Source organism: Staurois parvus, unplaced genomic scaffold, assembly GCF_062004578.1.
Source record: "Staurois parvus isolate SC_StPar_1 unplaced genomic scaffold, SC_StPar_1.0 ptg000505l, whole genome shotgun sequence".
NCBI classification, from domain to species: Eukaryota; Metazoa; Chordata; class Amphibia; order Anura; family Ranidae; genus Staurois; species Staurois parvus.
The window spans coordinates 3,603,194-3,626,753 of NW_028318301.1; the positions used below are offsets into that span (position 1 = coordinate 3,603,194).

General features: G+C 40.0%; 1 protein-coding gene across 4 annotated transcripts in view; it reads left to right on the forward strand.

Moving 5' to 3' along the window:
* PC (pyruvate carboxylase) overlaps positions 1–23,560 on the forward strand; it is a 1,112,699-nt gene that overhangs the window by 590,241 nt on the left and 498,898 nt on the right. For all 4 annotated transcript variants that reach the window (XM_089689964.1, XM_089689966.1, XM_089689965.1 and 1 more), the window contains one exon: positions 16,952–17,070. In XM_089689964.1, coding sequence (XP_089546090.1) covers positions 16,952–17,070 — 119 coding nt within the window. The remainder of the gene's footprint in view (positions 1–16,951; positions 17,071–23,560) is intronic.

Sequence of the window (23,560 nt, forward strand, 5' to 3'; positions counted from 1 at the left end):
GGCGAAGATACCCGTAGATCGCTGCAAGACACTTGTGTCAAGCTATGCTTCACGTTTAAAAGCTGTTATAACTGTAAAAGGATGCTGTACTAAGTACTAAGATTGAATGTCACTTGGGGGTTGAATAAAACTGATAATGCTGTGAGCACAGAAAAGACATTTGTGGTTATTTCATTATAACTGTTATGTTATATTTGTCTGACCTACAAGTGCCTCTTTAATGTAAATGTAAGCAAGATGACTGAATGATCAAAAGCAATGTCAAACTGGCCAAAACACTCAATTTCAGTGGGGGTTGAATAATTTTGGTCACAACTGTATGTTATAAGTAGTACCCTTTGCAGTAGAGTTAAAGCTATAACTTTTCTTGGTGAACTTGCTACATCTACAAATTACACATTTTTTTGCAAGGGTGGAAACCTTTTAGGTTAGAGAATAACATGATATTTAGAGATGAGCGAATCGAACCTGGCGAAGTGGAATTCGTTTCGAATATCAGGAAAAATTCGATTCGCATCGAATCCGAATTTTAGCAAACTTCGGGTGCACGAATCGAATTTTTCCCGATCAGCCGGCAAAAGTGTCACTGCAGAGAGCTCCGCTATTTCTGACAGTTCTGACAGTTCATTTACAGCGGTTGAAACATTGTATCTATTTGTTTCCATTTAGGATACAGATGTTTTTATTCGGAAATAAATAGATACAATGTTTCAACCGCTGTAAATGTGAAGGAACTGTCAGAGAACTGTCAGAAATAGCGGAGCTCTCTGCAGATACACTTTTTGCTGTACTGGAATTCTTCTTCTTTTCATTCTTCTTCTTCTTCTTTTCATTCTTCTTCTTCTTTTCATTCTTCTTTTCATTCTTCCTCTTCTTCTTTTCATTCTTCTTCTTCTTTTCATTCTTCTTCTTCTTTTCATTCTTCTTTTCATTCTTCTTCTTCTTTTCATTCTTCTTCTTCTTTTCATTCTTCTTTTCATTCTTCTTCTTCTTCTTTTCATTCTTCTTCTTCTTTTCATTCTCTCATTCTTCTTTTCATTCTTCTCATTCTTCTTTTCATTCTTCTCATTCTTCTTTTCATTCTTCTTTTCAATCTTCTTCTTCTTCTTTTCATTCTTCTTTTCATTCTTCTCATTCTTCTTTTCATTCTTCTTTTCATTCTTCTTCTCATTCTTCTTTTCATTCTTCTTCTCATTCTTCTTTTCATTCTTCTTCTTCTTTTCATTCTTCTTCTTTTCATTCTTCTTCTTTTCATTCTTCTTTTTCTTTTCATTCTTCTTCTTCTTCTTTTCATTCTTCTTTTCATTCTTCTTCTTTTCATTCTTCTTCTTCTTCTTTTCATTCTTCTTTTCATTCTTCTTCTTTTCATTCTTCTTCTTCTTTTCATTCTTCTTCTTCTTCTTTTCATTCTTCTTCTTCTTCTTCTTTTCATTCTTCTTCTTTTCATTCTTCTTCTTCTTTTCATTCTTCTTTTCATTCTTCTTCTTCTTTTCATTCTTCTTCTTCTTTTCATTCTTCTCATTCTTCTTTTCATTCTTCTTTTCATTCTTCTCATTCTTCTTTTCATTCTTCTTCTTCTTTTCATTCTTCTTCTTCTTTTCATTCTTCTTCTTCTTCTTTTCATTCTTCTTCTTCTTCTTTTCATTCTTCTTCTTCTTCTTTTCATTCTTCTTCTTCTTCTTTTCATTCTTCTTCTTCTTTTCATTCTTCTTTTCATTCTTCTTCTTCTTTTCATTCTTCTTTTCATTCTTCTTCTTCTTTTCATTCTTCTTTTCATTCTTCTTCTTCTTTTCATTCTTCTTCTTTTCATTCTTCTTTTCATTCTTCTTCTTCTTCTTTTCATTCTTCTTCTTCTTCTTTTCATTATTCTTTTCCTTCTTCTTCTTTTCATTCTTCTTCTTCTTCTTCTTCTTCTTTTCATTCTTCTTTTCATTCTTCTTCTTCTTTTCATTCTTCTTCTTCTTCTTTTCATTCTTCTTTTCATTCTTCTTCTTTTCATTCTTCTTCTCATTCTTCTTTTCATTCTTCTTCTTCTTTTCATTCTTCTTCTTTTCATTCTTCTTCTTCTTTTCATTCTTCTTCTTCTTTTCATTCTTCTTCTTTTCATTCTTCTTTTCATTCTTTTTCTTCTTTTCATTCTTCTTTTCATTCTTCTTTTCATTCTTCTTTTCATTCTTCTTCTCATTCTTCTTTTCATTCTTCTTCTTCTTTTCATTCTTCTTTTCATTCTTCTCATTCTTCTTTTCATTCTTCTTCTTCTTCTTCTTCTTTTCATTCTTCTTCTTCTTTTCATTCTTCTTCTTCTTTTCATTCTTATTCTTCTTCTTCTTTTCATTCTTCTTTTCATTCTTCTTCTTTTCATTCTTCTTCTTTTCATTCTTCTTCTTCTTTTCATTCTTCTTTTCATTCTTCTCATTCTTCTTTTCATTCTTCTTCTCATTCTTCTTTTCATTCTTCTTCTTCTTCTTTTCATTCTTCTTTTCATTCTTCTTTTCATTCTTCTTTTCATTCTTCTTCTTCTTTTCATTCTTCTTTTCATTCTTTTCATTCTTCTTCTTTTCATTCTTCTTCTTCTCCTTTTCATTCTTCTTCTTTTCATTCTTCTTTTCATTCTTCTTCTTCTTTTCATTCTTCTTCTTTTCATTCTTCTTTTCATTCTTCTTTTCATTCTTCTTCTCATTCTTCTTTTCATTCTTCTTCTTCTCCTTTTCATTCTTCTTTTCATTCTTCTTTTCATTCTTCTTTTCATTCTTCTTTTCATTCTTCTTTTCATTCTTCTTTTCATTCTTCTCATTCTTCTTTTCATTCTTCTTCTCATTCTTCTTTTCATTCTTCTTCTCATTCTTCTTCTTCTTCTTTTCATTCTTCTTCTTCTCCTTTTCATTCTTCTTTTCATTCTTCTTTTCATTCTTCTTTTCATTCTTCTCATTCTTCTTTTCATTCTTCTTTTCATTCTTCTTTTCATTCTTCTCATTCTTCTTTTCATTCTTCTTCTCATTCTTCTTTTCATTCTTCTTCTCATTCTTCTTCTTCTTCTTTTCATTCTTCTTCTTCTCCTTTTCATTCTTCTTCTTCTTCTTTTCATTCTTCTTCTTCTTCTTTTCATTCTTCTTCTTCTCCTTTTCATTCTTCTTCTTCTTCTTTTCATTCTTCTTCTTCTTCTTTTCATTCTTCTTCTTCTTCTTTTCATTCTTCTTCTTCTTCTTTTCATTCTTCTTCTTTTCATTCTTCTTCTTTTCATTCTTCTTCTTCTTTTCATTCTTCTTTTCATTCTTCTCATTCTTCTTTTCATTCTTCTTCTTCTTCTTTTCATTCTTCTTCTTCTTCTTTTCATTCTTCTTCTTCTTCTTTTCATTCTTCTTCTTCTTCTTTTCATTCTTCTTCTTTTCATTCTTCTTTTCATTCTTCTTCTTTTCATTCTTCTTCTTCTTTTCATTCTTCTTCTTCTTCTTTTCATTCTTCTTTTCATTCTTCTCATTCTTCTTTTCATTCTTCTCATTCTTCTTTTCATTCTTCTTTTCATTCCTCTTCTCATTCTTCTTTTCATTCTTCTTTTCATTCTTCTTCTTCTTCTTCTTTTCATTCTTCTTTTCATTCTTCTTCTTCTTCTTTTCATTCTTCTTCTTCTTTTCATTCTTCTTTTCATTCTTCTTCTTTTCATTCTTCTTCTTTTCATTCTTCTTCTTCTTCTTTTCATTCTTCTTCTTCTTCTTTTCATTCTTCTTTTCATTCTTCTTTTCATTCTTCTTTTCATTCTTCTTTTCATTCTTCTTTTCATTCTTCTTTTCATTCTTCTTTTCATTCTTCTTCTTCTTTTTATTCTTCTTTTCATTCTTCTTTTCATTCTTCTTCTCATTCTTCTTTTCATTCTTCTTCTTCTTCTTTTCATTCTTCTTCTTTTCATTCTTCTTCTTCTTCTTTTCATTCTTCTTCTTCTTTTCATTCTTCTTTTCATTCTTCTTCTTCTTCTTCTTCGTCGTGCCCCGTGACTGCCCAAATGAGTGAAGTGTGCGGTGATTCTAAGATCGACGGCACTCATCTGCATGTCATACTGACTGACAGTATTATTTCTCTTCCCCAGCAGACTCCAAGGGCATTTAAATTAAAGGTACAGTGTTCTGCACTAATATAAAGGCTCTCTGAAGCCTAGAAACCCTTTTAATAAGTTAAATTCGCGGCGAATAAATTCGCATCGAATCGAATTTCTCCCGCAAATTCGGCGAATCAGCCGAATCGAATTTTTGAATAATTCGCTCATCTCTAATGATATTCTTTGGAGGGTCTATAATATTAGGAGATATTTTATTCCTAAGTGAAGTAGCTTTTCTGAATGTTATCTCAGGTTTCTCTGGTAGTATAATAATAAATATGGGATCAGACTTCAAAATTTTCCAATTATTATTAATTATTTTTGTTATGGCTTTATGTTGAATAGAATAGCCCGTAACAAAAGGGCAGACTTTCTTAGGTCTTAGTACAGTCTCATTGCTTAACATGGTATTTCTATTTGATCTGCCTATTTCTTCCATCACTTGATCAAGATCAGGTTCACCATACCCTTTCTCTAAAAATTAATTTTTAATAGTTGACGCTTGTTTCTGCTAAGTAGTGACATCAGTGCAGTTGCGCCTGATTCTGGAGAATTGACCTTTAGGTATGTTACATAACCAGCTGGGATGGTGACAGCTGTCTGTCTGAATATAACTATTCCTGTCTGTTAGTTTAAAATACGTTTCTGTCATAATTCTGCCATCATGGTTAATTAAGGTCAGATCCAGAAAATTAATACTACTTTTACTATAATTAAAAGTTAATTTAATATTCAATGTGTTAAAATTTAAAGTAGTAAAAAAATTTAAGAGACTGTTCTTCCCCGTTCCAAAAGAGGAGGATGTCATCTATATATCTTTTATAAAAAGAAAGTTCAGGCCAATCCCTGGCATAGATGACATCCTCCTCCCACGTGGCCATAAAAAGGTTGGCCAGGCTGGGGGCAAACTTAGCCCCTATTGCAACGCCTTTAGTTTGAAGATAAAAATGATGATTAAACCAGAAATAGTTTTTGGTCATCGCAAACTCTAATAGGGTTAAAATGAAATCTTTCTGTGGGACAGACATAGCGTTAAAATCATTTAAAAAGAAACCTACCGCCTCCATGCCATCAGAGTGTTCTATATTTGTATATAAAGAGGTCACATCGGCTGTCACAAGAAATGTAGATGTGTCTGTGGTAATATTACTAATCTCCTGGAGTACCTGCTTTGTATCTTTTAGATAAGCAGGGGTTTTAATAACCAGCGGCTGTAAGAAATGGTCGATATATTCGCCGACTCTAGAAAAAGCGATCCTATGCCGCTGATGATTGGCCTACCAGGAGGATTAAGGGGATTTTTATGCATCTTTGGAAGGATGTACATGACAGGGAGTCTGGGTGCTGTTGGGCAGAGATAAAGTTTTTCTCTTTTAGTCAGAAAGTGATCATCATACCCTTGTTGAATAATAGTTTTTAGTGTTTTCTTATATTGTCCCAGAGGGTTCTTAGATAAAGGTAAGTATGTTTCTTTATCATCTAAAATGTTATATACTTCCTTCACATAATTCGATTTGTTTAGAACAACTACCCCTCCCTTATCGGCCAGGCGTATCACTAGATTCTTTCTTTCAAGTAGGATTCAATAGCCTTTCTGGAAGGGTCATATCTATTAACCGGTTTTATTTTCAAGGATTCTAACTCTATCCCGAAAGGCATTGATATAAGTGTTAGTTTAAGGCGGAGGATTGAAAGTAGAAGCATTTCTTAGGTTGGAGTGAATAGTCATGGTATTTTGTATATTTGGTACAGCAGGTTTATTATAAAAATATTTTTTGAGGGATAATTGCCTAACATATTTCCTAATATCGCTATAGGTCTGGAATTTATTAAGCAATGTTTTTGGGGCAAATTTAAGGCCCTTATTTAAAAGCTCCAGTTCCTGCATCGTTAAAGATACATTGCTAAGGTTAAAGATACCTTGCCAGGGATTGGCCTGAACTTTCTTTTTATAAAAGATATATAGATGACATTATCCTCTTTTGGAACGGGGAAGAACAGTCTCTTTTAAATTATTTTACTACTTTGAATTTTAACACATTGAATATTAAATTAACTTTTAATTATAGTAAAAATAGTGTTAATTTTCTGGATCTGACCTTAATTAACCATGATGGCAGAATTATGATAGAAACGTATTTTAAACTAACAAACCGGAATAGTCATATTCCAACAAACAGCTGCCACCATCCCAGCTGGTTATGTAACATACCTAAATTCTCCAGAATTCTCAATTCTCCAGAATCAGGCGCAACTGCACTGATGTCACTACTTAGCAGAAACAAGCGTCAACTATTAAAAATACATTTTTAGAGAAAGGGTATGGTGAACCTGAACTTGATCAAGTGATGGAAGAAATAGGCAGATCAAATAGAAATACCATGTTAAGCAATGAGACTGTACTAAGACCTAAGAAAGTCTGCCCTTTTGTTACGGGCTATTCTATTCAACATAAAGCCATAACAAAAATAATTAATAATAATTGGAAAATTTTGAAGTCTGATCCCGTACTTAATATTATACTACAAGAGAAACCTGAGATAACATTCAGAAAAGCTACTTCACTTAAGAATAAAATATCTCCTAACCTCCAAAGAAAATCACGTTATTCTCTAACCTAAAAGGTTTCCACCCTTGCAAAAAAATGTGTAATTTGTAGATGTAGCAAGTTCACCAAGAAAAGTTATAGCTTTAACTCTACTGCAAAGGGTACTACTTATAACATAGATGATTTTATTACATGTACTAGTAAAAATGTGGTCTATCTTCTCCAATGTCCTTGTAAATTACAATATGCAGGACGTACTACAAGATGCCTAAAGGATAGACTTAGGGAACATGTTAGTAATATTAAAAAAGGGTATAAAGAACATTCCCTATCACACCATTATAAAAGGCGACACAACAAAGACCCATCCTCACTCATTTTTATGGGTATAGGAATTAACACCCATTGGAGAGGGTCGAATATTAGGAGAGCTGTGTCGCAATTAGAATCTAAATGGATATATGAATTGAGTTTCTTACATCCCAAAGGACTGAATATCGATTTTGATCTAAATTGTTTTATAGACAACAGCTAGTGATACGTTAGATAGCATTGTATTTGGGCCTTTATTCCATTTTATTACACATTTTTTCACTTTTTCGGTTTTTAATATTTTTTTCACTTGTTATCCATCTTATGATATATGGGCTTTTTATACCCTCTATTTTGGTTTCTTTATCAGAGTATATATTTATATTATATAAATTATATTTTAAATTGCAATGCCATACATATACTTTATATTTTATATTTTCTCTCTCTCTCTCTCTCTCTCTCTCTCTCTATATACACTTTTTTATATACATAATTTTGTTCACCTGTATATGTATTTTATTTTATTTGAGGTTTTGTCATCACATTTTAATCCCTTCTTATGTCATTATTATTGTTATTATTACATGGCATTTATATAACGCCAAAGGGTTTGCTCAGCGCTGTACAATAGAGGGGGGGACAATACATGAAACAGCACAGCAACAACAAACAGCACACGGGTGGTTAGAGGGCCCTACTCTTTCGAGCTTACAATCTAGGAGGGAGGGGGTAGTGGCACAGGAGGAAGTGGTTGTGGGGGATGTAGTGGTAGGATAAATGAAGGAGGACGGCTGTTAGGTAAGGGTGGGGTAGGCTTCCCTGAAGAGGTGGGTTTTCAGGGAGTGCCTGAAGGTGAAGAGGGAAGGCGACAATCTGATGGATTGGGGCAGTGAGTTCCAGAGGATGGGGGAGGACCTGGAGAAGTCTTGCAGTCGTGCGTGGGAGGAGGAGACCAGGGAGCAAGACAGAAGGAGGTCCTGTGAGGAGCGAAGGGTATGGGTAGGGTGGTACTTGCGAATCAGGTTGGTGAGGTAGGTAGGGGCAGTGCTGTGAATGGCTTTGTAGGTCAGAGTCAGTAGTTTGAATTTGATGCATTGGGCAACCAGGAGCCAGTGGAGGGAATGACCGTGGGGGTGGCAGAGGTAGAGCGGCTGGTGAGGTGGATGAGTCTAGCCGCTGAGTTCAGGATGGTCTGAAGCGGGGAGAGCCTGCACTGGGGTAGGCCGGTGAGAAGGGAGTTGCAGTAGTCAAGGCGTGAGATAATCAGGGAGTGAACAAGTAGTTTAGTGGTGTCTGCGTTAAGGAAGGAGCGTATCTTGGCGATGTTGCGGAGGTGGAGCCTGCATGTGTTTGTAAGTGATTTGACATGAGGTTGGAAGGAAAGGTTTGAGTCCAGAGTGACGCCAAGGACTTTGGCTTGCTGGGTGGGATTGATGGTGGTGTTGTTGGTAGTGATGAATAGGATGGGGGGGGGGCGTGGGCAGGGGGAAAGACGAGGAGCTCGGTTTTGGAGAGGTTAAGCTTGAGGAAATGGAGCGACATCCAGTCTGAGATATCGTTTAGGAGGTGAGTGATGCGGGCGGAGACTGTGGGGGTGAGGAGAGGGGTGGAGAGGTAGATTTGAGTGTCATCAGCGTAGAGGTGATAGTTGAAGCCATGGGAGTGTATGAGTTTGCCAAGGGAGGAGGTGTAGATGGAAAAGAGAAGGGGTCCAAGGACAGAGCCTTGGGGGACCCCAACAGAGAGGGGGAGGGAAGGGGAGGTGGCACCGTTGTAAGAAACGCTGAAGGAGCGTCGGGATAGGTAAGAGGAGAACCAGGAGAGAGCGGTGTCTTTGATGCCAAGGGAGAGTAGTTCATTAAGGAGGAGCGGGTGATCAACTGTGTCGAAGGCCACGTAGAGGTCCAGGAGAAGGAGGACAGAGTAGTCGCCTTTGGCTTTGGCGATTAGTAGGTCGTTAGTGATTTTGAGGAGGGCGGTTTCGGTGGAGTGTTGGGGATGGCAGCCGGACTGTAGTGGGTCAAGGAGGTTGTTGTCAGTTAGGTGGGCGCTCAGGCGAATGTGGACTAAGCGCTCAAGGAGTTTGGAAATGAGTGGCAGCAGGGAGATGGGTCTGAGGTTGTTTGGGTCTGTGGGGTCCAGGGAGGGCTTTTTGAGTATGGGGGTGATGTGCACATGCTTTAGGGGGGAGGGGAATGCACCAGTAGAGAGGGAGAGATTGAAGATGTGGGTGAGGGAGCGGATGAGGGAGGAGGGGGGTGACCGGAGGAGTTGAGAGGGGATAGGGTCCAGGGGGCAGGTAGTGAGGCGGGCTTCTGAGAAGGCTCTGGTGACTTCCTCAGTGGTAGCAGGGCTGAAGAAGTGCAGTGCTGGGGGGGTTATGGTAAGCTGGGCCTTGGGTGAGGTAGGGGGCAGTGCGGTAGCGAGGTCAGAGGAGGGGATGAGGGGGTGATGAGGAGGCTAGGTGGGGAGGTAGATTGCGAGTTGACTATGTCCTTACGGATTGCGTCAATCTTGTTGTGGAAATGGGTGGCAATCTCATGGCGGTGAGTGAGGTACTGAGTGGAGGAGGCGGGGGAACGAGCAGGGAGTTGAAGGTGGAGAAGAGTCGGCGAGGGCAGGTGGAGAGGGTGTTGATCAGGTTTACGAAGTAGGCCTGCTTGGCGGCGTGGAGGGAGGAGGTGTAGGTGAGGAAGGCAGATTTGTAGAGGGAGAACGCACGAGGGCACCTGGTTTTGCGCCATAGTCTCTCCAGCGCGCGACTGCGACGTTTGAGGCATTTAGTATGGTCCTTCTGCCATGGTTGAAGCGGTCTAGGTTTGATGTTGTGTGTGGTTAGGGGTGCCAGGGAGTCTAGGGCAGATGACAGTGAGTCGTTGTATGTGGTGGTGGCTAGGTCAGGACATGACAGTGACGGGATGCTGTCGTGTAGGCGGTCGGCAGCTGAGTGGAGGGGGGCTGGGTTCAGGTTGCGGAGGTTGTGGCTGGCGATGGTTTGGCGCCTGGGGGGGGGTTAGGGGAAGGGGAGATGGAGAACGTGAGGAGGTGGTGGTCGGAGAATTTATTTGGAATTTTATTAAGTTATATTCTTATGTATTTTACTTTTTATTTTCTGACCTATATACCATTCAGTTTTTACAGCAAGCATTCTAGATTGACATCCTTCATCTGATGTCAATATGGGAAAATTGTTTTATTTTTTACCTTGATATTTACACATATCGGTATGATTGTCACCTCAACAGATATGTGTAATTTTTTGGGGGATGTTTCTGCATATAATCACTGTATGCTTTATCATTCCCCCAGAGGTTCACACTAAATAACTGTATTGCCATTCATATTATATGGTAACTATATCGCTTTCTTTGGAGCATGTTTGCTGACAGGATCTCTCAGCATTACTTCTTGGCGTCTGATTACCGCCAAGAAAATGGCGCCGTGGTGTGCGCGCATCTACAGGAGACATCATAGTCTTTCCTTGCCTCTGTGATTTATGGCAAAATGGTGCCGACCGCACCGCGCATGGGCGAATAGCCGGCAAAATGACGGCCGTGATAATCGCGGGCGCCATTTTCAAACATAAATATGAGTATCAGAATGTCCACACTGTAAGCCCAGCACCCTATGATGATGTGCATAGCACGAAATGCATCAGAGGAGCTAATGTTACTGGATGTTTAGCCACCGCTGGTGGCCATCCTGAATTCTATATGAACCTGCACCCTAGGGGACCTTTGAATGTGATATGCATCTGAGCACCCTATCCTAGACGTGACCAGAAGGTGTACAGGATCCTGACCTTGACGATGATGCAGATAACCTGATTTATACCTGGTGAGACAGGCATATCTCAAAGGCGTAATATTTACGCACTTCTGGTGAGTGCGCAATCTATTTATTTACCTCTTATCATCTGCCACCTCGGATCAAGTCCTCCACGCACCTATTTAAGGATCAGATCCTCACGTGGCCTTTATACATCTTGCATCTTCGGACATTTATTTACTAGAGGTCAGCATTGGTGACATGTGATATTGCACTTTATACAGATTTCATTTATCACCATTTTATTCATTATATGGTTTTTGTTGCATCTATATGTTTTTTTGCTTAGCGCTGCACCTTATATTTGTACGACTTCACTGTAAGTTGCCCAATTTCCAAATTGGATTAGATCAGACTGTGGTGTTAGCCCCCGGTCACATCGGGTGCAATTTGGCATGCAATCTGCAAGTCGCAGGGCATGCAAACTGCTTGCCAAGGCGCATCCAGGGTGCATGATTTCAGGTGCGATTTAGTAATTGAATTTGTACCTTATATCGGATCTAATGAATGTGAGTGTCTTAATGTAAGCGATTTGCTGCAGCACAATTTCAAAAATAGTTCTTGTCTAACTTTTTCTGCATTTTGTAGCGATTTCACATATAGACTACAATAGAAATCGCAATGCAAAACACAATTGAAAACACAATAACTCATTGATAAATCTAAAGAAAACATGGTGAAATTGCCAACAAAAAGCACAATTTTAAATCGCATCTGTTGTGAACCAAGCAGGCAATTCAAGAAAGGAAATAAATCTTTGAAAGCATGTGGTATCTGCATGCTCGGGTAAGGGTCTGTTATGGATTTGGAGGGGGACTCATGCCATTATTTATACATTTTTTTAAAAATCCTTTTCTCTCTCTCTCCATCATCTGAGTGACCCCGCCCCATGTGACATCAATGATGTCACATGGGGTAGGATCACATGTGTGATGTCCCCGGGTAGCCCCACCCCTTACATATTTAAGAACTGTCACCCAAACTCACAGCAGAAGGCTGAGCAGCCAGCGTCAAGAGCGGAACCTTTTTTTTTTTTGGGTCGCTGGTGCCTTACACCGTGATTGATGTTGGATCTACTTCAGGAGACTTTCTTTTATTAAAGGACTTGTCAAAGACCGTGTCCTGTGTTTTTTTTACACTACACTTTGGGTTTTTTTGTGAATTAGTAGCGGTACCATGTACCTCATACTCATTCACGTAGGGGGGGGTCAGGATCTGGGGGCCCCCTTGGTAAAGGGGGCTTCCAGATTCTGATAAGCCCCCCGCCCACAGACCCCCACAACCACCGGCCAGGGTTGTGGGGAAGAGGCCCTTGTCCCCATCAACATGGGAACAAGGTGCTTTGGGGGGGAGCCCCCCTTGCCCTAAAGCACCCCCCCATGTTGAGGGCATGTGGCCTGGTATGGTTCAGGAGGGGGGGGGGGGGCGCTCACTCGTCTTTCCTGACCTGGCGTGGAGTTACCCCTTAAGATCCATACCAGACCCGAAGGCTTGGTGTGGATGAGAGGGGGGACCCCACGCCATTTTTTTTTTTTAATTGCAGACCTTTATTTTTAGATTCAGCTGTCAAAATATATATTATATAGACCTTCGAAATATGCAAAATAATTACAGAAATAATTATAAAGGATAAGAAACAAAAACAGAATCTATAGATCTAAGTAAATCAAATTAGAATACATAAAGATATGCCTAGCTACAAATAGTGCTGTTTGTTAAACACAGTAGACGTGTCAAGGTCCTACCTTTTCCCAGAGGTTATGCTGCTCCATGTGCTAGCATTCATCTTGGATTTCTGCAGAGCATGGTGGGAGTCTTTTATGTCTTCAGGCCTCTGCGGTCCATCCCCCAGAGGGGTGTGGTTGATAACATATAAGCCTGTTGTCCGCATGTGCCCTTTGCATTCGTGTATTGTATGTTCGTGTTGCAACAAGCTCTGTTTATACTCTCGTGGCTCTCCTGGAAACTGACTCGGCTTTTGACTAGACTATTCTCTGCGTTATCCCTTTATCTGACCTCCCGTTGCTGAACCCGGCTTGTGACCTGTTATTCTTGTCTACCGTTCTGTACTGTCTGTCCCGTTGTTATCGACCCGGCCTGCCCAACTACGCTATTGTCTTCTGGTTCCTACCAGCTATACGCCATTGGCGGTGGCCATTACCGCAGCTGGGGTGTCTCGAGGGCCGCGACCTGGTCCCTGGCTGCGTCAAGTCCATCCCCACCATCAGGGGCCCTGGTGAAGGGCAGCCTGGGACTTAGACTCCGGTCTGTGGGTGGTCGTTGTCGTCAGTTGGTGCGTGACCCTGCCATTAGGCCTGCCTGTCCGTTCCACAGCTCCGGTCCTGACAAGACGCGATAAAGTGCCGTCTGTCAGAGGACTCCACACTGAGATTTACTATTAAACAGCGTCTAAAAAGAAAGCGCCCACGGCAGACGGCTAAAATCTGTCCATAGACGCTGGAAAAGCGTCTAGTTCTTCACTGTCATAACTTCGTTTAAAAAACTGTTTTTTACACATTTTAAAATTTTTTTGAAATTTAAGATATTGTTTAAAGTGAAGTCCCGATATTTGGGAAAGCAAATTTCAATGTGAACATGTCTCTGCAGTGATTTTCCGTGGTGTTAGATGTGCTTCTTAGCAAGTCTGCTTTTTGAGACTGATTCCTGGATTGTGCCTGGTTAGTAAATTCGATTTTGCGTCTACTTGTTGACGCTTTCTTTTGTAAATGTCTTTGCCGTCTAAAAGTAGATGGTCGCTATTAAAAAGTAGATGTTAGCCCACGGAAATGCGCCTAGGCACATTAGTAAATCAGGTTCTATATGTCACAAAACTGTATATTTATAGTATTTCTATTGTTTTGAATATGGTTTTATGATTTCTTGTTTTTATATGCACTATGTATGTTGAGCAATATTTTGTCTTTGCTGATTGGAAAAAAATATATATATATATATATATATTTATTATTCAGTATTTATATAGCACCAAAATGGTTGCTCAGCACTGTACATTATAGTGGGGGACAGAACATGAGACAATACAGTAACAAAACAATCCACAAGGGGTTTGAGGGCCCTGCTCTTTCGAGCTTACCATCTAGGAGGGAGGGGATAGTGGTACAGGAGGAAGTGGCTGTGGGGGATGGAGTGGTAGGAGGAGTGGAGGAGATCGGCTGTTAGGTGAGGGTGGGGTAGGCTTCCCTGAAGAGATGGGTTTTCAGGGTGCGCCTAAAGGTGAGGAGGGTAGGTGACAGTCTGATGGATTGGGGTAGTGAGTTCCAGAGGATGGAGGAAGTCCTGGAGAAGTCCTGTGTGTATTGGCCTTGTTGAGTATGAGTTGCTTTATAAATGAAAAGAAATTATGAAAAACATTTTTCAATTAGGTGGTTCTCTTATTTTTTTGGTTAAACTGCAGTTAAGCTTTTATGTTTGTTGTATTTTATGTCTATTGTATTCTATTTTATTGTTACTGTGTGCACATTTGATATTTACTGGAGCAGTGCACTAGGGGAAATACCATTTTAAGCTTTCCAGCTAGGGGAAGGCAACATGGCTAAGAAACTCGAACCAAAAAAGAAAATCACTCTTTGTGTCTTGTCCTTGATTGGCCTACGGTGTGACACTGTAATATCAAGGAATTTTGCACTCATCAGTTTTGGTACATTAACCCCCTAGTCTCCATCTACTCTGCACATATTGGGTGTGCCTATGTCTTAACACGCATCTTTCTTGTTCGACATGCCTGTTTCTTGCCTGCTGTCTTTGAATCATGGGAAATATAGTAAATGTTTGAGACACAGATACTAGCACACTGATATGAAATGTTGTGCTAGCTCTTTGAAACATTTCCTAGAATCAATACAGTAAGTCCCTGACTTGTGAACGAGTTCGTAAATCGGATTTGTTTGTAAGTCCTACAAAGTGAGACTTATACACCTTTGACACAAATATACAATGTAAAGCATAAAAAAACAAACACACACAAAAATACTGTAAATAAACTATTTTTACTTTTACAGTTTCCTTAAAATGGTGGTACAGTACCACAACTGGCATACAGTGGAGAGAGTTACTAACTGGAGGAGGGAGGGTAGGTGGGAAGTGGTGGAGCTGAAGGATCATCAACAATAGGAGATGTAGTGCAAGATGGAATTTGGCCCATACCTGATGTTGATGGAGTTGAAGGATCATCAATAATAGGAGATGGAGGACAAGATGAAATTTCACTCACACCTGATGTTGATGACACAGGTTTTTTGATGGAATCAATTCTGTCTACCCTCTGGAAAAAATGATTCAGTGATGTCTGAGTAGTATCTTTTTTTTCTCATCATAGATGACTCTGTAGCACTGGGTGGCATTCTGAAGGGCTGCTGCAACCTACGGTCTACGTTGGGGTCCTGTGTCTCAAACATAGTGCCTCTTCAAGTAAAGAAAATCCCCTTGCCATTTCCTGTGTTGTGAATATCTTTGGTTCTTCAGTTACATCTTCCTCTTGGCTCTCTTTGACTTTTCAATGGGCCTCTATTTCCATCAGGTCCTCATTCATAAGCTCCTCATGTTGCACAGCAAGGAGTTCAGTGAAGTTGTCCTCTTGCAGATATAGCTCCAGCTTTGTGCTAAGGGTCACTAAGTTGTTGAAGACTTCTTTGGACTCCTTACCTATCTTCTCAAGTCCATGAACTTCATGGACAAAATGCGGTCAAAGGTTCTTCCAAACCCCATTCATAGTGACAGCTGAAACCTCATGCCAACCAAAGTTGATGTTTTTTATGGCCTTTTAGAGGTTATAGTCCTTCCAAAAGTAATGCAAGGTTGTTCTTGTTTCATCAAAAACCTTCACTGCCTGACGAAACAATATTTTTTTATCTCTGGGAAAAGGTGGTGGAAAGACCAGTCCTGGAAAATGGCCTGTGTTACCCAGGCTTTGGATTTACTTTTGCGCAAAACAGGTAGAGAGCACTTAGCTATGTTTTTGAGGGCTCTTGGGTTCTTTGAATGGTAAACTAAGAGAGGCTTTAGTTTCATATCACCGGAAGCATTGCCACCAAAGAACAGAGTAAGTCTGTCCTTTGCTGCTTTGAAGCCTGGCATCACTTTTTTTTCTCTACTGATGTTACTTTTTTCTGACATCCTCTTCCAGTACAGTCCTGTCTCATCGATGTTAAAAACCTGTTGGCGTAAATAAGCACCTTCGCCAATAATTTCTCTAAGTGTTGCTGGAAATTCTTGGGCAGCTATGGTATCTGCGCTGGCAGCCTCACCACTTACTTTTCCATTGTGAAGGTTGGCTCTAGCCTTGAATCTGTTACACAATCCATGGCTGGCGGTAAAAGATGCACCCTGTTCACCCTGTTATTTCTTGAATAAGCATTAAGCTGAGTGGGACTAGATGCTGATGCTGATCCTGCATCCACACACTGAAAAGTTTCTCCATCTCCTCTATCACTTTACCACACTTTTTCAATGTTATTGTTGACTTCATAGGCACAGCAGACTTCACATGTTCCATGATCTTGGCCTTGTTCTTTAGAATTGTGCCAATGGTTGAATGATTCATGTTATAAGAACGAGCAATGTCTACCATCTTTTCGCCTCTTTCCAATTTCTCAATTATTTTCACTTTTGTTTCCATGGTTATTGCTTTGCGTTTCCTAGCAGTCCCCTCCACATCACCACTGCTTTTCCTCTTGCTTTCAGACATCCTGGACTCTCTACAGTACGCTATCGCACTGTACTATACAGTAAGCACACAGCAGCGCAGCTGTGATAATGTCCAGCAGTCACGTGAGCTACTTCCGGTGCTTTGTTTGCATCTACAAATGTTCGTAATGCGAGGTCCATTGATATCTGTTAAAGTTCGCAACTCGAATGTTCGTAAGTCGGGGACTTACTGTCTAAGGATACAACAGAGGAAACACAGATGTGGATGAGAGACTGCAATTATGGTTCTTGCTATTTGATATGTGAAATGTTAATGGGGTTTAATTGTGACTACTTAAACAAATATGCTGCCTTTAATACTACTTTAAAAGAGGAGTTTGGGTTAAATTTACTTCTGCAATACTTTACCATTGCTTTTTATTCAAATTACTTGTTTTATTATGTTTAACTAAATGCAGTAATAAATATGAAAACTTCATGGAAGTCTTAACCTTTTATATTTGCAGGTTGGTTATGAAAACGCTGGTACAGTCGAGTTCCTTGTAGATAAACATGGCAAACATTACTTCATAGAAGTCAATTCCCGACTGCAAGTGGAACACACTGTAACTGAGGAGATTACAGAGTAAGTTCATAAGTCCAGTCTTTAGCATCTTCTTTTATATTCCAATCTTTTTATTGAAAAAGAAAACAAATGTGCAAAGATGAAGTACATACAGATAAGAGGTAGTGAGCTCTGAGGGCACCATTCACATTTAATCATAGACAACATGAACAGTGTTCAGAAAAATTGAAGAAACGAACATTGCAATACATGTATACGTATATGTGGGGCTCAAAAGTCCCTCTGGTGTAATCCAGGTAAAGATGATAAAGATCAACAATTATCAATGTTGTAAAACATATTTCACTATAAAAAAGCATGTATTATTGAAGCCCCTAAGAGCATGACCTCCACAGCAGTCAGATACTAAAGTCAGATACATCAAAAGATAACAGAAACAATAAGTACAAAGAAAGAACAAGGGAAAGGATGAGTGAGAGATTCAAGTAAAAGAGGGCCAGCCATGGTCCCACTAAGTGACAGAATGGTATTGAGTCAACAGATCTCATGAATGATGAATTGAATCTCATAATTTATCGAATTTCGACATATTGTTATAGAGAACACAGGTGAGTTTGTCATTAACCATGATCCAGTTCGATTTATTTTTAACATAGTCAAGTGGTATCATTGATCGCTTCCAATTTTAGCAATGGTGATCCTTGCAGCCAGGATCATATAGAGGATCAGTTTGATTTTTTTGGGGATTTCTGAAGGCAATTTCTGAAAAAGGGCTGCCTCTGGGGAACTACAGATATTCACTCCCATCACTCAGTAAATAAAATTAAACATTTGGATCCAAAATATAGACACCGCAGGGCATTGCCACCAGATGTGGTACATGGTTCCCACCCACCCACAGCACCGAAAGCAGGAAGGCAGTGCAGTAGTATGCAAGTCCCGTTGAGTCACCGTGAGCCTGATGTCGTCCCTAGTATGCTGTGTGGGAGCTGTATTGAGGCCAGACTCCACAGCCAAGGTCCTGTTGAGTCCCCGTGAGCCTGATGTTGTCCCTAGTAAGCTGTGCGGAGACCAGACTTCACAGCCAAGGTCCCGTTGAGTCCCCTTAGCCTGATGTCATCCCTAGTATGCTGTGTTGAGGCCAGACTCCACAGCTAAAGTCCTGTTGAGTCCCTGTGAGCCTGATGTCCCTAGTAAGCTGTGTGGGAGCTGTGTTGAGACCAGACTCCACAGCCAAGGTCCTGCTGAGTCCCCATGAGCCTGATGTTGTCCCTAGTAAGCTGTGTGGGAGCTGTGCTGAGGCCAGACTCCACAGCCGAAGTCTTGTTGAGTCCCCGTGAGCCTGATGTCATCCCTAGTAAGCTGTGTGGGAGTTGTGCCGAGGCCAGACTCCACAGCCAAAGTCCCTTTGATTTCCCGTGAGCCTGATGTCGTCCCTAGTAAGCTGTGTGGGAGCTGTGTTGAGACCAGACTCCACAGCCAAGGTCCTGCTGAGTCCCTATGAGCCTGATGTTGTCCCTAGTAAGCTGTGTGGGAGCTGTGCTGAGGCCAGACTCCACAGCCGAAGTCTTGCTGAGTCCCCGTGAGCCTGATGTCATCCCAATAAGCTGTGTGGGAGTTATGCCGAGGCCAGACTCCATAGCCAAAGTCCCGTTGAGTCCCCGTGAGACTGATGTCGTCCCTAGTAAGCTGTGTTGAGACCAGACTCCACAGCCAAGGTCCCGCTGGGTCCCCGTGAGCCTGATGCTGTCCCTAGAAAGCTGTGTGGGAGTTGTGCTGAGGTCAGACCCCATTGCCAAGGTCCCGTTGAGCCCCTGTGAGCCCGCTTACCATGGGTGTCCCTACAAGCCGCATGTCGCGGAGTGCCATGAACTGTCCTGATTGAGTGTCTTTCATAGTTTAATAAAGCTTTGTTCCCCATCTTCTTTGTGTGTTCTGTCCTGCCTACGCTTCCGTTACAGTCCCTAACTCACATTCATACATACACATAATAGGGCCAATTTAGACAGGATCCAATTAACCTACCAGCATGTCTTTGGAGAGTGGGAGGAAACCGGAGTACCCGGAGGAAACCCACGCAGGCACAGAGAGAACATGCAAACTCCAGGCAGGAGGTGCCTTGGCTGGGATTCGAACCAACGACCCTAGTACTGCCAGGCGCTAACCATTTAGCCACTGTGCTGCCCAAGTTGTCCTCTTTGTTCAAATTATGCACGTCACAATCGGCAAGTACTTTTTCACATAGGGCCAGGCAAGTGTGGACAGCTTTTTTTCCTTAGTAAAGGAAATCATCATTTAAAAACTGCATTTTGTTTTTACTTTGGTTATCGTTGTATAATATTAAAATCTGTTTGATGTTCTGAATCATTTAAGTGTGACAAATATTTAAAAAAAAAAAAAGAGCAAATAAGACAAATGATCAGTTTGTTATTGATCAAACATAAAACAGTGATAACGTGATCCCAGCACTGGGGGATAAATCATACAGACTGAAGTGAACAGTGCTTCAACAAAATCACATCAACAAATATTGAAAATAATTTGCAACAATCAGGTGAATCAAAATACATAAAATATGTCCAATTAAATTCTGAAAAATCAGTGTATATAAACGTAGGTGTTCCACAATCTTAAACGTGCAAAAGTGCTGTGGATGTGCACTGCAGCCGCTGGTGGTATATCCAAAAATATCTGAATTGCCTCCTCACCTCCTTACCGTGACCCAATGGGCAAAACCACTTTTGGATCACCCCTGGACCCTCCACAGGCGATATCCTGTTTAAATGGACTTCTTCCAGTAGTAGTATACAAATCACATCAAGATCCCCTTTAACTCTGAGTAATACGATCAACTCCAATAGGACCCAAAATTAAATACAATAGAGAGAACTTCCATAGTGTAATACTGTATTTAATTTAAAAGTATTCAAACAAAGCCAATTTGCTACTCACATAGTGTTAATAATAAACAAGCATTTAAATCCATTAACCTCATGCTATGGGTGTACTGCATGGGTTCACTAGGAGCACCAAGATGGCGTCCGCGCTGGATACTGCGTCACCGGATATTACGTCACCACGTCACCTACACGTTACATCACGGCCCACGTGACTTCATCAGGGTGACCCTGATGAAGTCATGTGGGCCGTGACATAACGTGTAGGTGACATGGTCACGCAATATCCGGCGCGGATACCATCTTGGTGCTAAATCACCAAAACCTTGTTCAATGACCATGGGATTACTGTGCTTGATTGACCAGCAAACTCCCCTGACCTGAACCCCATAGAGAATTTATGGGGCATTGCCAAGAGAAAGATGAGGGACATGAGACCAAACAATGCTGAAGAGCTGAAGGCCGCTATTGAAGCATCCTGGTCTTCCATAACGCCTCAGCAGTGCCACAGGCTGATAGCTGCCATGCCACGCCGCATTGAGGCAGTAATTGCCGCAAAAGGGGCCCAAACCAAGTACTGAGTACATATGCATGCTTATACTTTTCAGAGGGCCGATATTGTTCTATGTACAATCCTTGTATTATTGATTGCATGTAATATTCTAATTTTCTGAGATTGTGGATTTGGGGTTTTCATGAGCTGTAAGCCATACTCATCACAATTATGACAAATCACGGCTTGAACTATCTTGCTTTGCATATAATGAGTCTATCTCATATATTAGTTTCACTTTTTAAGTTGCATTACTGAAATAAATGAACTTTTGCGCGATATTCAAATTTTTCGAGTTTCACCTGTATATTCGTTTTAGGTATTATATTTTTTTGTTTGAGCGCTACATCATTTTGTACTATTTATCCATTATCACTTTAGGTAATAAGTGTGGATGTTAGCAGCCGCCACTTATTTATTTACTTGTTTTAAGTTGCTGGAAGCTTCCTTAGCGCAGAAGGTTTACGCTATTTGTAGTTCTGGGGGTGTGCCTATGTCAGCAGGAATTAAGCTACTAACAGCTGCCCCTGCAAGAATTTTAGAATTTGACATAGTGCCACAGGTTGTAATGAGCTGTTTCTTGCTACAGGAAAAAGGTGTTGAAAAAAATTAGTTAGGACCTGCTCTAGAGGGAAGAGGGAGGTGTTAAAGTAATGTGAAATAACAGAGATGCCTGGCTGAATGACTAAACAAAATTGCACATTTTTTTTTGTAAGACATTTCACACTTGTGTGCTTCAACTGGGAATTCAGCTGGTTGCCTGTACTCCAAATTCCATTATTGTTTCTGCTATTACTTCTTCATGCAGTAATCTATTCTGTAATTTCACCATTCTTACTGTAAAGACACTCTTCCTAATGACGGCAAAATCTTCTCTCTTTTATTTACAACAATGTCCTCTGGTCCTTTGTATAGTCTTTGGGATAAAAAAAAAACATTTATACTGGCCTTAGATATATTTAAAAGTGGTAATTGAATTGCCTTTTAAGGCTTTTATCCTTGCTGAACAGGCCAGTTTTTATAATCTGTCATTTTACAATTGCTGAGTGTAATTCTTTTCACAGGTTTAGATGCCATCTGGGCCAGGTGCATTATCTTCCCATGTTAGGCATATAACTTTGAATACAAGCATTGACCATCTCTCTTTACTTTTATCTAACATCACCTACTCCTTTGTAAAGAAAGCTGAAAACCTTTAGTTAAGTGTTCAGCTTTGTCCTCTAAAGCTGTGTTTTCCAAGTTTTTCTTTTGGAAGTCCTAATGAAAATGCTTTCTATTAGGACTGATTTACCATGGCCATATCGCTGTTTAATACCTGTCAGCCACATGACCATCTCTCCTTCAACCACAGAATTCCCTTTTGCTTTAAGCAGACAGAACTCCTAGGGCAGGATGCATTTTATGAATGAGTAGATCACAATATACAGTAGAACTGCAAACAGGGGCGGACTGGCAACTCATGGGGCTCCCGGGCAATAGGGGATCATGGGGCCCCTGTGTCCTTGCCCAAACTCAAAAAAGCCTATGAAAAAGGTACCAGGGGCATCTCATGGGGCCCCCTACTGACCCCGGGCCCTCATAACGACATTTGCTCTGATATAAATGAACCACTTAGCGTTAGTACTTGAGAAATATTATGGAATTTGATTAGCAATCTTACTAGAATAGCTTTTGTAAGTATTCAAATTACATGATTATTTTGTTTCTTTGCTTGACAATCATGTTTACTTTGCAATATGAGGAAATGTTGATCTACCCAACGCACTTTACTTTCTTTCATTTTCTTATAAAAATGCACCTGAAAAAGAAACCTCCATGTGTCGGGAGATGCAAAAATTCTCCAGAAAATCAGAAGAGATTGAAATGAAGAGGAATAATATGCACTGGGAGAGATCCCTAGAAATGTAGTAGTCATTATTAATGGTAGAAAGTGATCAAATTATTAGGACTGCCGGCTGCAACCCCGCAAACAATAACAAATATATATATATATATATATATATATATATATATATATATATATATATATATATATATATATATATATATATATATATATATATATATAATAAAAGACCAAACACATTAATGGTATTGAAAAGGCTGCGGCACTCTATTGGTTTAATTGAAATCAAACAATAAATTCACAAAAATATAATTTTATTGTAAATCATCCAACATTTCAATAAATAACAAAACCATTAGCTCAGTTATAGAACACAGGCATAACTTTACAGCAATTACAACAATGCCCCCTTGGAAACCAAGGTGGCAGCAAACCTCATAAAGTACCTGCGACAGGCGGGACAGTGTGAGCTCTTATGGAACAGTAGGTCCGGTGTGAGGAAAATCCTTTCCCTCCATTCCTTATATATGATTTCAGACCTTCCAGCAATTGCAGCCACTATTCCCTTTTTCTGAAAGCGACATTGTACTAAAAATTACCATGTCTGTTATAACACATTAACCTTAAAAACACCTAAATGAGAGCAGAGCAATCACATGAGAAGTAGTAAATAATAGCAGTCATTCATGGTGCCATTGCTTTACTACTGTGTGTACTTCTGTGATCTTCATAATTGGTCATAATGATCACATGGTACAGGGCCAATCAATGCCGGCCCTGTACCACGTAATAGCTGTTGCCAATTAGAGCTATCACAATAGCAAACCATAGCATTATGAATGGATGCCAAAAACATTGTAAATGATTACTTATACAGTGCTCATCACTGCAATATGCAATCATAGTGTGTTAAAAAAAAAAAAAACATCAAAACATCACCCCCTAGAGCAGTACAGTGGACAGTGTCACAATATGAAAAAAAAAGATATATTTTTTGTTTGGTTTTTTTTTTTACATCTGTCACCATCATCTAGCAACTCTATGGTGACATCGTACTGCTGTGCCAGTGATCATGTACAATGACTGGCTGCTCTGATATCACTTTGTCAGTATCCACAGCCATTGTCTCTGATCACTTCCACAGCAGTACACTATCACCAGACCAGTGCTGCCAGACAGTATTCTTAATTACCACCACACCAGTCAGTGTCTCTAATCACCACCGCACCACTCAGTGTCCTTATCACTGCTACA